Genomic DNA, 15,787 nt, shown 5'->3' on the forward strand with positions numbered 1-15,787 from the left:
AACCAAAACCACTACATTCCCAGCAAACAGAATTACTGACCCTTCTAATTTGTGGTCAGCTATTTCACCATCCTTACCCACTATATTCTTATGTGTCTTATGTTTTATTCCCCCACTTCCAGTGGTGATTTATCAGCAGGCTTCCTGAGCCTAATGCAAGCTGTCTTGCAGCAGTGTTGCTTCTGCATCTACAAGAATCATCCTGTAATGACCTACCTGAAGGATCTGCTGCTCCAGCTGCAAGTTGCCTTTGCATAGGTGTCGTGGTTTAGCCCCAGCTGGCAGCTAAGCACCACGCAGCCGCTCACTCACTCCCCCCCGGTGGGATGGGGGAGAGAATTGGAAGAGCAAAAGTAAGAAAACTCGTGGGTTGAGATAAGAACAGTTTAATAATTGGAACAAAATAATAGTAATAATAATAATGAATTATAATGAGAAGGAAAACAACGAGAGAGAGAGAGAGAGGAACAAAACCCAAGGGAGGGAAAAAAGGGGAAAAGGAAAAAAAAAAAAAGATAATAATAATAATAATAAAAAAAATGATACAACCGCTCACCACCCGCCGACCGACGCCCAGCCAGTCCCCGAGCAGCGATCGCTACCCCCTGGTCAACTCCCCCAGTTTATATACTGGGTATGACATCATATGGTATGGAATAGCCCTTTGACCCGTTTGGATCAACTATCCTGGCTGTGCCCCCTCCCATTTCTTGGGCACCTGGCAGAGCATGGGGAGCTGAAGAAAAAAAAAAGTCCTTGACCAATGTAAATACCGCTTAGCGACAGCCAAAACATCAGTGTGTTATCACTATTAATCTCATACTAAAATCCAAAGCACCGCACTATACCAGCTACTAGGAAGAAAATTAACTCTATCCCAGCCGAAACCAGGACAGTATCCACCCCTTATTCTATACCATTTACGTCATGCCCAGGTTCTACCCTTTCTAATACAATTAATCACCACCACTTTTCCTGTCTCTTGATATATATATATATATATATATATATATGTACGCACAGTTATCATTCCCTTGGTCCATGGGCCATCCTTCTAATATGTTTATTAAGTTCATTTAGTGCATGACTTTGGGCTCCATCTGTCATAATAGTCCTTCAGGGCAGAAGAGATGGTGTGTGGTGTTGGATTGTTGCATGCTGAAGCCAGTTCTGGTTCCATCACCGCTGCACTTTGCTTGCTTTCATCGAAGTTCATTCTTCACTAATCTGGGTGATCCTTATTGAAATACCATTGATATGGTGTATAGTAACCATAAAAGTGATGACACACAGTATTATATAGCAATTAACATCATACCATTTAGTTCATTGGCTATTCTCACCCAAAATCAAATCCCCTTGAGGTACACAGCAGACTTCCCCATCCTTTCGCATTACCCACCAAGTGCACCCAGGTCCTTGAGCAAAAGCAATCCCACGAATGGGCTTGCCTTTGCCTGAGGCAGGAGTAACCCAAACTGTCTTCCCCAGCATGTTTTTTATGTGTACTACAGGGACCTTATCCCCTTCTACAGTAGGTAAAAGTTTTGATTGGGCAGGGCCAGCTCGATTGACAGATCCCCTAGTGTTAACTAACCAGGTGGCCTTTGCTAAATGTGTATCCCAATGTTTGAATGACCCACCACCCATTGCTCTCAGTGTAGTCTTTAACAGTCCATTGTATCGCTCAATTTTCCCAGAGGCTGGTGCATGATAGGGGATGTGATATACCCACTCAATGCCGTGCTCTTTGGCCCAGGTGTCTATGAGACTGTTTCGAAAATGTGTTCCGTTGTCTGACTCAAATCTTTCTGGGGTGCCATGTCGCCATAGGACTTGCTTTTCAAGGCCCAGGAGAATGTTCCAGGCAGTGGCATGGGGTACAGGGTATGTTTCCAGCCATCCGGTGGTTGCTTCCACCATTGTAAGCACATAGCGCTTGCCTTGGCGGGTTTGTGGGAGTGTGATATAATCGATCTGCCAGGCCTCCCCATATTTATATTTCAGCCATTGCCCTCCATACCACAGAGGCTTTAACCGCTTGGCTTGTTTAATTGCAGCGCATGTTTCACATTCATGGATAACCTGTGCAATAGTGTGCATGGTCAAGTCCACCCCTCGATCATGAGACCATCTATATGTTGCATGTCTTCCTTGATGGCCCTGCTCTTTCATCTTCCCTTTCTAAACGAGCTGACTTTCGTTTCCAGGATTTCTTTTTATGTATAGGGGCGACTGATACTGACACGTGTTCGTTCCCTGTTTGAACCGCAGTGCTTGTAACGGAGTCGTCCGGAGCCAGCCAAAACCAGGACAATAGGTTCATTATGTGCTGCAACAGCAGCTTCGTACTCTCCGTTTTCCCTGCACCGCTCTCTCCACTGCCAAGAAAAAGCAAAGGAAATTCCAGCAGCTGCAAAGTATAGTTATTCTGTCCCTTATGTTTTAGTGCCCCATTGCTTGAGAGTGTTCTCCTGTCCAAGAGTTTCACAAATTTTTCAGCTACACTGCATGTGTGAGTACAAACTTGCACCACAGTTTCACACCAGGGGTTCCACGAGGTCCTGATCCCTCCCCAGGGGAATATTTCCCCATCCGCAAGGGAGTACAGATATACCCCATGCCGTCACTTCTGGATGGGGTGCACAGGACAGTCCATTTGCTCTGCTTCTTATGAAAAATATATCTAAATTCTGGAGAACAACCTCCTTCAAAAGTGATCTGATACACTGACTCCCCCACATATGTTGGGGTCGACAGCTTCCTCTTTCTTCAAAGAGATTTGCCCCATCCCTCTCGTCCATAACTGAGTACTGATCTTGTGATACTGTAGCAATCTCAGATCTCAGGCACTTCACACATTCACATGACTCAGATGGTTGAGAACGTGGGTACACCACTACAGAGCTGCCTGCACACCCACAGCAGCAATGGTGCATGTCATTCTGCCATCACACATGCCTGGCACTTCCGCCTCCAAGTCAAACAAGCAGCGCTTGGAAAACACAGTTTCCCCAGTCCTGGGAGGGGGAACTGTACAATCAGTGAGGCAACGTGTCCTTGACTGACAACATCATACCAGCAGAGAACTTCAGTGTATGCATAGAAAAAAAAATATGCAGGAAATGCCCTCAAGAGCTGTCCTGGTTTCAGCTGAGATAGAGTTAATTTTCTTTATAGTAGCTAGTATGGGGCTATGTTTTGGATTTGTGCTGAAAACAGTGTTGATAATACAGAGAGGTTTTAGTTGTTGCTAAGTAGTGCTTATGCTAAATCAAGGACTTTTCAGCTTCCCATGCTCTGCCAGGTGCACAAGAAGTTGGGGGGGGGATACAGCTGGGACAGCTGACCCCAACTGACCAAAGGGCTATTCCATACCATATGATGTCATGCTCAGCAATATAAAGCTGGGGGAAGAAGAAGGAAAGGGGGGACATTTGGAGTGATGGCGTTTGTCTTCCCAAGTAACTGTTACGCATGATGGAGCCCTGCTTTCCTGGAGATGGCTGAACACCTGCCTGCCGATGGGAAGTAGTGAATGAATTCCTTGCTTTGCTTTGCTTGTGTGCACGGCTTTTGCTTTACTTATTAAACTGTCTTTATCTCAGCCCACGAGTTTTCTCACTTTTACTCTTCTGATTCTCTCCCCCATCCCACTGTGGGGGGAGTGAGCGAGCGGCTGTGTGGTGCTTAGTTGCCGGCTGCCGTTAAACCACGACAGTCTTGTCGGCTATGGTGAAGATGCGGGGCGGCAGTGTGCCCATCTCGTGGAATCGGTACTGCTCGGAGACCTGGGGGGAACCAGTGATGGAGAGATGGTGAAGGGGCTGGGGGCAGTGGAGTCCGGCCGGCGGGGGCCCGCTAGCACTCACCTCTCTCCTGTGCAGTGGCAGGGGCTGGAAGGGTTTCATGGCGATGAGGATGTCCCCAACGTCGGTCTGGCGGCGAGGGGGAAAGCCCGTCAGCCGAGGGCCCGCCGCCGCTCCCCGCCCCGCCCCGGCCCCCGGCTCCGCCGCACTCACGTAGACCTGCTGCCGCAGGAACCGCTCCGGCAAGCCGCTCAGTAGCGTCGCCTCGTCCAGCTCCGCCAGCGCCGCCAGGTCCCCGGCCGCCCCGGACTGCGGGCGACGCTTCCCCGACGACACCATGCCGGACCGCTCCCAGCGCCGCCGGCCGCTCACCCTTCCTGGCCCGGCCCCGCTCCCTCTCCGACCCGGGACCGCCCGCCAAGGCGGGGCCGCCGTTTGAACGCGAGGCAGCGGGGACGGTGTCGCCTCACGCGGGGCCGGGGACGAGGGTGCGGCCGCTTTCCCGCCGCGCTGCGGGGCCGGCTCGGGCTGAGGAGCCGCAGGCCAGACTCGCTGTGGGGTTGGCGGGTGCTATGACGGAGGGGGTGTGTGCGCGCGCGCGCGCTGCGGGGCGCTCAGCCTCCACCATGGGGTCTGTCCCGGAGCCCGAGGGGAGCGGGTGGGGTGGCGTGGCCGAGGGCTTGGGACGCTGGGGCGGGACCTTGCCCTCCTGGAGGCTGAAAGGCTGCGCCACCTCTCGGCTGAAAGGCTGCACTGCTGTGGTGGCGAGCCAGTTTAAAGCAGTCAGCAGAAGGGGAGAGCAGATAAGAGCTACTCTGAGGCTGCGTGCAGGCCCTGAGCCCTCTGAGGCTGAGCCTTCCTGCAGTCTCTTCCACAGCAGTCACTGTCCTTGGAGGTGGGATGTGGAGCTGTATGGCCCTTGGATCTGACCCACGGGGCGGTTAAGACTTCAGAGACATATCAAGAGTGGCTATGTTACAATAATGAAAGCAAATTTTTGGAGGATATTAAAAATAGAAAATCTAGAAATGTCGCAGGGAATATTGCTAACAGGGCATCATAAAGTAGTTAACTGTGCAGAAAGTATTCAGTGGTTTCTATTCTGAGTCTGAGAAGAGAGAAGCAAGCTGGTGTGCTTCTGTCACCTGTAGATGAAGTATTTTCTAGTCTACCCACAGGTTCCAGACATTTCTCACCCTATAGACTTGAAAGAGTTAGAATTTAATGTATTTTGGAATAATGGGAGTGTTTGCACCATTTTATGCAAGCGAGAGATGGTTAAACCTGGTGTAACTTTTTTGTCTTTTTTTTTTTTTTTAAACAAATTGGGCTGCAGAAGGAAAATAGTTCACAATCATGACTGCAACCTACCCTGGCTAAAGATGCTCTGTGAATGGTAGCCTTTTAGTCTATTATTGGTGAGTGCTTTGCAACTGCATGCTAATGCTAAGCTCTTGCATAGTATTCCCTGCAATGCTGCCTCCCTGGCCATAGGGATGTCAGGTCTGCCCTTTCTGACAAAGACCTGGCTTCAGCTAGGCTTGTGGTTCTTTCCTGAGTGAATGTGAGGATAAATCTCTGGAGAAACTCCTGCTACTATAAAATACCGTGTGTGTCCCTCAGCTATCTGGAGTTTTGCAAACACATTAAATGAGTCTTGGTACTCATTTGATGTGAAACTTTTGTTTCAGACATTCATTCAGATATCTGAAATGTCTCTGGAAGACTGTATTTGACAAATTCCCTTCTCTACAATGACACATCTTTCTGTATTAGTATAGCTCGTCCGTATGGGAGTCAGAACTTTTGTGGGGGTAGCTCAGCTTCCACAGAAACTGCAGACTTCATGCCATGGCAAGTGTGTAACAGCCAGCACTGCCAGACAGAGCAATATTTAACCAATGCTCTGGTAATGCATGCTTCTTTCTCTGAGAGAGGTTGATAAAAGAGTTAGCGTTTTTCTCTGTAATACAACCATGATGCTCTTGCAGAAGAAAAGAGCAGCAGCAAAGCTGGTTAATAAGTGGATAGTGTGATTCACAGCAGTTGCTCAGTCTCTCTCATCTCTGAAACCACAAACTACTGTTAGAAAATGACAATGCAAGCCACTCGCTTCTTGGGAACCTCCATGGGAAAACAAGCAAGAGTGCTCTCTTTCTCGCTCTCTCTCTCCCCTCCCCAAGACAAATCTTATGGCTGTTTTCTACTCCTATCCACAGTACCTCTTCCACCCACTAGCTTCCTTGGGTTTATTGAGAATTTTGCATGAAGAATGGGGCAAAACACAGGAAGCAGCAGTTTGTGGGTAAGAATGTAAACTTGAGATTTGCTTACAGATGCATTGTAATGTACTGCTCTTGCTTTCACAGTCTGGTCTTTCTAACGCTGTTCCTCTGGTTGATGCAGGGCTCCTGTACCTGCAAATAAGAATGCAGAAGGAAACTGTTAATAATGGTTGCTGGCAATTGACTTCCCTTCTTCCATAGTAAAGCATAGAGTTAGTAGCTCAGAATCCTACTCTGCAGCCTAGGTTGTGCATTTGTTGTGTGTCCATCTCTCTTGGCTCTTCAGGATTGGTTACCTTTCTGTATATCAGCCCTGAGACTGCCATGAGTGACTCGTCCCTGCTGTTTATGGCTGGAGCAAACACTGTGGAAGAGCAGAGGGCTCGTTGGGAGAGAAAGCGCAGCCGGACAGCCAAGGAGCTGCTGGAAACCAAACACAAATACCTTGAGCAGCTGGATTTGGTGGTCACAGTGAGTATTTCTGCCCCTTCTGATATGTGGGTACCTTCAGGCAGCACATACTTATTTGTGTTGTCATGGGGAAGGGTCAAGAGCAAGACTTTGATGCATCCCTAATGCATGGGACAAATCCCAACTCGTCACACTGCTGGGGCTGAAAGGTTTTTTTGTTGTTTTTCTTTTACCTCCTCTGTAATATCCAATAGCTCATGGTTTTGGCCCCTTGGCTTTGGTCTGTACACAGACATAAATCTTTAAGTTTTGATTATATAGGGGACTTGGCTTAAGATGCCTGAAATGTATGAAACGTAGGGGCACAGACAAGACAAAGATAGATTATGAACAAGGTGGTGAAAAACAGATGCATCTGGGAATACTGAAATAGACTCTGTCAATGCTGTAGTGCTGTTCCATGTGTTTACAGTTATGGTCAAAGTTACCAAGAAGGCTTACATCTGATGATAGATATCTTAGGTAGGCATTCACAATACTTGATATTCTTTTGAGCTCAAGAGTGTGCAGGCTGCAATGTCTTGCTTTTACTGTGTGCCAAGAATAACCTTTGAGTGACCTGTGAATTTTAACTGTTTGAAATTATCTCTTTTTTTCCTACTTAGTTCTTTGTGACAATTTTAAAGGCCAAAGGGATGGTGAAACCTGATGTGTTGGAAACCATATTTGGACCCCTGGAATCCATATATTCGGCCAGCCAGTAAGTGAACACTTATGCAATTCCTGTAGTTATATGGGGAAGACCCTATATTGATGAGAGAGTAAGATTTCAGGAAATAAAGCTAACACCTTGTAAAACAGACATTCACTTCTAGCATTGCTAGCCTTGGTGGCACTTGCAGGTATACCCAGGAAACTGCTGATCTGTATCCACATATCTGGATACCCAGTTGCTCTCTGGATAGTGTTTTAAACCCAGTAAGTCTGCTCCATGGTATTTTTAAGGGATGCTTTCTGTAGCTTACTCTGTGACCACTAAGCACGTATTCGGCACAGAAACTGGAGAAACTGGATGTGAGTGTCAAAGGAGAAGCCGCTGCCTGAGCACTCACACACCATTCAGGGAGTCACACACACACTACCCGAGACTTTAACTGCTAGGACCTGAGTCCCTTCGCAGCGGGCAGCTCCACTGAGCTGACAGGTGCCCCTTTTCGACTCCTTGCTCACACACACACTCACTCTCGAGCACTTCCTCTCCCCTCTGGCTCGACCCTAGGTTTCCCAAAGCAGAGTCTCCAATACGACATACACCAGATGAATTTATTGGTACAGCGGTGAAAACAGCTCAAGCTGGGTGCCTCCAGAGAGGGACCCAGAACAAAGAAATCCCTGGGCAATTATACCCTTACAATGTAAATTCCCCTCCCCTCAGGAGACAGTTCAGACCAATAGTAGTATTAGGGTCTGGGGTCTTCCCATTCTTCATTGGGTCCCTTTGTTGTCTCTAGGCGGGCTGATTCTTCTCTTATCTCTAAGGTTGCAGCTTCTGCTAATGTTGAAGCCTCCTTATCTTTCTGGTTTGCACCAGTTTCAGGGGCCTTCCTTCATGTAGCCGAGTAAAAGTTCAGTGCATGGTCAGTGGATCTGGGTGAAAGTTCAGAGCTTGCGGCCTAAGGCTTCAACAAACCTTGATACTAATGCTAAAGTGACTACTACAACATGAGGTGGAGACTGACAAATGAAGGTCAGCATAGGAGTGAACCAGAGGGACTTGAGAAAATGCCATCAGTATTGTACCCCTCCCAAGCTATCTTTCCTCCTTGTGCACAGGGTTCTGTTGCTTCACCTGGAGAGAGGGAATTTGGGACTGGGATTGGAAAATTTCTGTCAGAATTTGGAGCTTTATGGCCACTATGCTGAGAATTTGGAGCAGGCAAATAAAACCTTGAAGGTAAATATCTCCTTTATTCTTCATGTTTTTTCTTCCCTCTCTTTCTCCGTTCTGTGAAACAGACACATCCTTCCCTTTTTCTTACTTCAGTTTCTGCAGTGATCAGTTTCCTTCCTTTTTCTGGGCTGCTGCTATTTTCTCAGTCTTTCTTCCATAATAGAATGGTGAAAACATCTCTACTTATTTAGAGCTTCAAATTTTTGAAGCTTGTTTCAGGTGTGTATGTACGCGCGCACGCTGAGCACAGCTTTTTCAGAGTTCTGGTTTTACTCCCATTCCTCCTTGACTGGCAAGCCTGGAGAGTTTGCAGGGGGAACACTAGGGGACAGCGATCTCTTTCTGGAGAATTATCAGGTCTCCTAGTCTTTCCCTCTACCACTAACTGTATCCTAACAGTGGGATTTCCTTTTTCCTTCCCAATTTTTTTTCTATGGTAGAAGAAAACTTTTTCCTCCCACTTACCTCTCCAAATACAGCCTGTCTTCCAAGAAATTTCAGAAGGATGTATTTTTATTTCAAAGTCCTGACAGCTGTATCTGGAATTTAAACCACCTGACTTCCAGTTATTGTCTGTGCTTATTCCCAGCTGCAGGATGTACTAGGATGTTTCTGCTTTGTTCTGCTTGCATGCATATATATTCACTTTTGATGTCTCAAGAGAAAAAGAAGCCATTTTGGATACTTGCCTTGTGGTGATGGGAATGCAGGGCTGCATTGCTTTGTCTTGAAATGAGTGGCAAAAAGCCACAGGTGGACTCCTTGTTTTCCTGAGTCAACCTTCCTTTTTTCTTTGTTTCCATTTGCTGAGTGTACTAGCTTTATACTGCTGTACATGTATGAAGAGGGGATATTACTTCTATTACCCCCTGGGAAATGGTGGTCAGGAGAAAGGGAATGGCTTGTCCATGGCCACAAAAGAAGTTGTTGATGCTTGCACTTAGGACTGGAGTCCTAAACTCTAAGTTTAAGAGTTTTAAAAGTTCTAAGCTCTGGTGCAGACTAGAACGCATATTTCTTTCTGTATTCTCAAAGCTATATGCCTTTTCTGCCACACACAGGAGCAATTGAGGAAAAAGAAGTAATTTCAACAGCTTAAGAAACTCCAGGAGACTCGACCTCAGTTTCAAGGGAGGAAGCTAGAGGATCTGCTTCCTTTGCCCCTGCAGAAGTTGCACCAGTAAGTAAGCAATTCTGAGTCTTAAAGGTGTTAGTATGAGAAGGGAAAAAGGAACATAACAGTGTCTTGGTTGCTATGGGAGGTAAAGTTGCTTAATGTGTCTCCAAATCGGAGCATATAGACTGCAATGAAACAGGCCTGAAGACATGCCTGTAGAGTGGAATCAGTGTAGGTGGATGGGAGATGATGCAGAGAGGTAGCTATGTACCCCTGGCTCCTAAGCCCTTCATCTAGCCTTCGGGTATAATTGAAGTGGAGGCTTTCTGTCATCTCAGTAAGCAACTGAAGTTAGACCCTGAACAAAAGCAAGCTGTCTGAAGTGCTGCAGAAGTGGTGCTCTCTGCCAGAGATGGTCTCGCTCCGCTTTTGTGCGGGTTGCTGACCTGGAGCGTTGTGACTCTCCTCTCTTGTAGATGGTTGCTTTTGGAGAGAGATGAGATTAATAAACTCAGGGGAGCTTTTCTCCCTTCTCTGGTTATCAGGACCATATGCTTTCCACAGATTTGGTGCCTATCACAGTTGTCTGAGCCTGGACAGATCCAGTCTGGATTGCTGCCTTGAGGCATCCTTTGAAGAGACAGGCTGTTTGCACAGGAGAGTTCTGCATGCACTCAAGGGCTGCCCTTTCTTGGGGAGGGTATGTGGGTAATACAGAGCACAGGTGGTTTGCTGTGAACCCAGTTGCTGCTGCTATAGGTCAAGTAGCTGCTCTTTAACCATGATCGTATCCATGCTAAAACAAATTTGAGAGACTGAGCGCCTTGTTTCTTCGAAAATAACTGGGGGTGAGCATACCACAGTCTTTCAGGTAGCTTTATATAATGTTTTTAATCAGCTTGGCAGATACAGATGTAAGCTTTCTTTTTACTGTAATTCTTTGGATCGTTCCTTTAAATTTGTAAACCAATGGTATATTTGTTGCTGTCCAACTGTTTGGAAAAATGGTGGCTTTTTAACAGAAGGTCTAATTTTTTCAATAATCATCTCTTTCATGTTCAAGTTTCTTTGAAACGGTTACATATGCTGCAAGTCATATGACTTCTGCCATTTTGTGAATCTGCTCAATGTGATATTTCTTCTGTCATTTCAGACTGAAAATAGTTTGACTTTATTGGGAGAAAGCATTTGTGGAGATCTGATCCCTTCTGGTAAAGACTGGAGAGGAAAAAAGAAAAAGGTGGCTCCTAGTTCACATAGAAATGCCTTTATTTTCTTATGTGGGCAAGAAACATATGGTATGAATGCTACCATTCAGACCTAAAAAAAAAAAAAAAATTAGTTCAAAGAGAAATTTGTCTGTTATTGAAGGCATTTTTATGTGAATGCTGAAGTCTTCTAAGAGTCTCATGAACTTAAGTAATATGTGAGGTTGCTTTTATCAGATCCCCAGGAAATGCCAAAGGCTTGCAAATGTATAAAACACTTGGGTTAATTTTGTTGATAAATTTGAAGATAAAATGAATGTGATCAAAGAATCATGAACAAAAGCTGCTTGGTTAGACTTAGAGGTGTGTACTCCATCTCCTGGTGGAGTATTGTTCATCATTCTGTCACTAATAGGAGATGCTGCTGTTCCTGGTATCTTTTTATGAAATAAAACTGATCCCTCTATCTTAGGTACAAGCACTTCCTCAGAGACCTTCTGGAGAACACCAGCCCAGACAGTGCTGAGTACCAGAAACTTGTAAGTATGATTCCACCTGTAGATGCTGGCACTTTGATCAGTGTTAGCCTCCTTCCTAATAATATTTGTATTCTCATCTTCCGTCTACTTCCACAGGAAGAAAAATCTTCTCTCTGCGGTTCTAGTGCATTACTATTTCTCATCATCATCTTGATCAAGATGTGACTGATAACACATTGGGAATAAAAATGTAGAGTGGGGTCTCCCTCAAGGCAGAGGGGGATGCCTAGACAGGGGTGCCCTCAGGGACCTGCAGGGCTGCAGCCTGCTGCATGTCCTCCCGGTAGCCCTTCAGGAACTGGTTGAGCAGTATCTTCTCAGTGTTGCAGCATGGGCGGATGAGCGGCAGGAAGGGGTTCCCCTTGAGCTCAATGACAGCCATCTCGGTGTGGTCAAGGCCATCCCGGTTGGGGATCTGCAGCAGGTGGGCGTAGCTGCCAGGGTGGGGCTGGAACTGGGATGCCAGCACCTTGAACAGCTTGTGGATGAGGTCCTTCTCCTGCGGGGCAGCACGCTCAGCTCCAGCACCGGGGCCGCAGGGGGTGGCGACGAGGGGGCCGGGAGGATGCTTACCGTCAGCCAGAAATCCACCATGCACATGTCGCGCTCGTTGGTGTCCCCCCGCTTGACACAGTCGATGAACTGTGGGGAGGAAGGAGGGCAGAGCCGTTAGGGTCCCTCGGCCGGCAACCCCCCCCCGGCCGGGCCGCTCACCTGCTCCGCGTAGCCCCGCATCTCGTATGCGCGCGCCCACGACGCCTCGATGCGCTCGTGCCGCACCAGCGCCGCCACCAGGTCGTGCAGCAGGTCAAGGCGCGAGCGTGGGCCCAGCCCTAACCGCCGGTGCACACGCCCGTGCGAGACAGCGGCCACCACCGACAGCCACATCTCGCCGCCCTCCCACTGCAGCAGCCGCCGGGCACCATGGAAGGCACCTCCCAGCAGCCCCCGCGCGCCGCGCAGCACGCCGGAAGTTGTAGTTCGCCCCTACCAGCTGGCACAACCCACAGCTGCTGCACAGAGCGGGTAAGAGGGCCCGAAGCCGCGTACCGAGAGGTCTGAACGGGGCAGGGAAGCCAGGCCCGGCTCGGCAGAAAGGGCCAAGCCGGCCCCAGGCCTCCGGAGGGGAGTCTGCCGCACGTCAGAGACGTCCGCAGCGCGCAGGCGTAAAGGAGCTGGCTTGTCTGTGCAGAGCATCCTGGACGAGGAAAGCTGTGTAGCATAGTGGGACCTGCGGGTCGGGGGCGCGGCATGCCGGGAGCTGTAGTTCTGTGCTCAGGCGGGGCCGGCCGCTACCTCCCGCCGCGGTGGGGCCCTGCCTCACCGCAGCCAGCCCGGCGGTGTAACAGCCCTGCTGCTGTCTCTGCTGTACTGGGGAGTCCCCGGGGCTAGGCCGTGGCGGGCGGGCAGGCAGGGTGGACTCTGAGGGGAGGAGGAAGAGCGGCCGGCCTCCCTGCTGCCCCTCACTGCAGCTGGGGCGAGGTGGTGGGATACCGCCCTCACAGGATGCTCCTGGGGCTGTGGGGAGGGGCTCAGGCAGGCGCGAAGGGTAGGCGAGGCCTGCCAGAGCCTTTACCTTAATCCCCCTTTTTCCCCAGTACCAGTGGCAGGATGCCAGAGGAGCCTTGCCCCCCCCCCCCCATATCGCATCCCCAGGCTGCACAGAAGCTGTGTACACTGGCAGCATGGGGTAAGGCTGCTGGAGCCAGTGTCATGTAGCCCTCACGGAGTGCTGGAGCCACCATCCTAATAGTGGAGGTGGGTGCATGCCTTATTTCCACAAAGACAGAAACCTGCCCTATTCTGCAAGAGCTCATGCCCCCATAGTCCCGCTCCTGGAAGTGTGTATAGTTCAGCTCCAAGAAAAATGCTAAAAGGCAGCGTAAGGGGGTTTCCTGCTACTTGTCTCTTCCAGCCAACATGTCTGTATTTCAGAGAAAGGATGTGTAACAAAAGCAGCTACCAACAGCGTAAGAAAAAATCTTTGTTGTTATGAATACATCATAAAATCACAATCATTTTACACACATTTTAGTATTTCATATACTTATATAAATAAAGTGAACAGTATAGTTATTGGAATGTGTAATAGGAACAAACATGGATTTTAATGTAAAGTTAACAAATTCTTGGACCCCGCCCCCATCTTTTGTTGCTTCTCTGAAGCTTAACGTATTAACTCTGAAATGCTTCTAGGAAGAAGGTTATTCAAGCTGTGATACCAACAATAACTCCAGCAATTACCTTAATTCCATTTACAATCAATTTTCCTCTCCTTTTCCTGGTTTATTGAGGTTGCCATTCAGAAAGGCACGTAAACACGTGCCCTATTTTATGTTCGTGAGCCTGTAGGACAGCTTTCTGCACTTACAGTGAGGCATGTATTTTATCTACTTTTCTGGTCCAGTCTCAGAATTTCCCTTCCCTGGATACTTATGCACAGCAGGGCAATTGTCACTTCCCTCCAAGTTTGGTGGTCAAACTGTAGGAACTTCTCATTTGGTATTTGTCTATATTTGGAAAAGCAGAGCTTAGAACTAAAATAAGTGTCTTTTTTATAACACACATTATGGGCAGGGGGCAATAGAATTTAGTTGGTATGTAGGAAATGACACATCTAGCTCATTATTCAGTATCTGATGGTCCAAAAAACTGCAGCTACTAATTCTATAGTGGGAATCAACTTGATCCAGCAGGTGATGGGGTGTGGTGGTAAACATGTGCAAGAGTTACATAATTTGCAAGAGTTACAACAGTTTATCAGCTGAATGTTCACAAGTCTATGGGGCCTGATGGGATTCATCCCAGAGTACTGAAGGAGCGAGCGGATGTTATGGCAAGACCCCTCTCAATCATCTACCAAAGGTCTTGGGAGTCTGGGGAGGTCCCTGCTGACTGGAAGCTAGCCAATGTTATTCCAATTTACAAGAAGGGCGTGAGGGAAGACTCAAGAAACTACAGACCTGTTAGTCTAGCCACAGTACCTGGAAAAATTATGGAGAAGATTATACTGAGTACTATTGAAAGGCATTTAAGGAATAATGTAATCAATAGGCACAGTCAACATGGGATCACAAAGGGAAAGTCCTGTCTAACTAATTTGGTATCCTTCTATGATAAGGTCACCTGCCTAGTGGATGAAGGGAAGGCGGTGGATGTAGTTTTTCTGGATTTTATTAAGGCCATTTTAGTACTGTCCCTCACAGCATCCTTCTGGACAAGTTGTCCAACTGTGGGATGAGTGGGTTCATGGTGCGCTGGGTGAAGAACTGGCTGAAGGGCAGGGCTCAAAGGGTTGTAGTGAATGGGGCTACATCTGGCTGGTGACCGGTCACCAGCAGTGTTCCTCAGGGCTCAATTCTAGGGCCAGTTCTGTTCTATATATTTATCAATGATCTGGATGCAGGAGTTGAATGCACCATTAGCAAGTTTGCTGATGATACCAAACTGGGAGGTGCTGTTGATTCTCTTGAGGGACAAGAGGCCTTGCAGAGGGATCTAGATAGATTGGAGCATTGGGCAATGATTAATGGCATGAAATTTAACAAGTCCAAATGCCAGATTCTGCACCTGGGATGGAGTAATGCTGGGCACAAGTATAAATTGGGAGAGGAGTGGCTGGAGAGCAGCCCTGCAGAAAGGGATCTGGGGGTGCTGGTTGACAGCAGGCTCAATATGAGTCAGCAGTGTGCCCTGGCAGCCAAGAGGGCAAACCGCATCCTGGGGTGCATCAAACACAGTATATCCAGCCAGTCAAGAGAGGTGATTATCCCGCTGTATTCAGCGTTAGTGCAGCCTCACCTTGAGTACTGTGTGCAGTTCTGGGCCCCACAATTTAAGAAGGATGTTAAGGTACTTGAATGTGTCCAGAGGAGGGCAACAAAGCTGGTGAAAGGGCTGGAAGGAATGTCCTATGAGGAGCAGCTGAGGACACTGGGTTTGTCTGGTTTGGAAAAAAGGAGGCTGAGGGGCGACCTCATTGCTCTCTACAGCTTCCTGAGGAGGGGAAGTGGAGAGGGAGGTGCTGATCTCTTCTCCCTGGTATCCAGTGATAGGACGCTTGGGAATGGTTCAAGCTGCGCCAGGGGAGGTTCAGACTTGACATTAGGAAGCATTTCTTTACCGAGAGGGTGGTCAAACACTGGAACAGGCTTCCTAGAGAGGTGGTTGATGCCCCATGCCTGTCAGTGTTTAAGAGGCGTTTGGACAATGCCCTTAATAACATGCTTTAACTTTTGGTTAGCCCTGTAGTGGTCAGGCAGTTGGACTAGATGATCGTTGTAGGTCCCTTCCAACTGAACTATTCTATTCTATTCTACAAGCACAACATTTTACATTTAACAAATTTACTTAAAATAGCATATTCATGAACAATGTTATTTATACCTAGTTGCCTGCTTGAAATTAAGAAAATAAGACATAAATGCCTCAGTTCATGCTGTCTTATAGGTTTATTTCAGTCTGCTG

General features: G+C 47.8%; 3 protein-coding genes across 8 annotated transcripts in view; 1 reads left to right on the forward strand and 2 right to left on the reverse strand.

Annotated features, from left to right (window-relative positions):
* Positions 1 to 4,472, reverse strand: part of LOC140651270 (unconventional myosin-Ia-like) — an 84,240-nt gene extending 79,768 nt beyond the window's left edge. The window contains exons 1-3 of one of the 4 annotated variants that reach the window (XM_072860545.1): positions 4,023 to 4,472; positions 3,873 to 3,938; positions 1,404 to 3,791 (exon numbers count right to left, since the gene is read on the reverse strand). In XM_072860545.1, the coding sequence (XP_072716646.1) occupies positions 3,708 to 3,791; positions 3,873 to 3,938; positions 4,023 to 4,148 (276 nt within the window). In that variant the 5' untranslated portion in view covers positions 4,149 to 4,472 and the 3' untranslated portion in view covers positions 1,404 to 3,707. Of the gene's footprint in view, positions 1 to 216; positions 340 to 1,403; positions 3,939 to 4,022 lie in introns of those variants that run through there. The other 3 variants (XR_012042333.1, XM_072860544.1, XR_012042334.1) reach the window with 3 other exon arrangements.
* A 1,912-nt stretch (positions 4,473 to 6,384) lies between these two features.
* Positions 6,385 to 11,485, forward strand: ARHGEF39 (Rho guanine nucleotide exchange factor 39). Its single transcript, XM_072859603.1, is given in 6 exon segments — positions 6,385 to 6,565; positions 7,171 to 7,265; positions 8,339 to 8,459; positions 9,518 to 9,636; positions 11,254 to 11,320; positions 11,417 to 11,485. Coding segments are annotated over 6 exon segments (618 nt in total). The 5' UTR covers positions 6,385 to 6,418.
* On the reverse strand, positions 7,830 to 12,479 carry MRPL17 (mitochondrial ribosomal protein L17). Of its 3 annotated transcripts, XM_072860108.1 has the most exons (3): positions 12,035 to 12,269; positions 11,894 to 11,962; positions 7,830 to 11,819 (listed from the first exon to the last, which is right to left on the reverse strand). In XM_072860108.1, exons 1-3 carry the CDS (start codon positions 12,206 to 12,208, stop codon positions 11,547 to 11,549), a joined length of 516 nt encoding a protein of 171 aa, XP_072716209.1. In that variant the 5' UTR covers positions 12,209 to 12,269; the 3' UTR covers positions 7,830 to 11,546. The 3 variants fall into 3 exon arrangements, 2 of the variants coding, with proteins under 2 accessions (XP_072716209.1, XP_072716208.1); XM_072860107.1 differs by having other exon boundaries at positions 7,830 to 11,962; XR_012042241.1 differs by lacking the exons at positions 7,830 to 11,819; positions 12,035 to 12,269 and adding an exon at positions 12,371 to 12,479 and having other exon boundaries at positions 11,827 to 11,962.
* Between the last annotated feature and the right edge of the window lie 3,308 nt (positions 12,480 to 15,787).

Source organism: Ciconia boyciana, chromosome 4 (genome assembly GCF_034638445.1).
Source record: "Ciconia boyciana chromosome 4, ASM3463844v1, whole genome shotgun sequence".
Classification (NCBI taxonomy): domain Eukaryota; kingdom Metazoa; phylum Chordata; class Aves; order Ciconiiformes; family Ciconiidae; genus Ciconia; species Ciconia boyciana.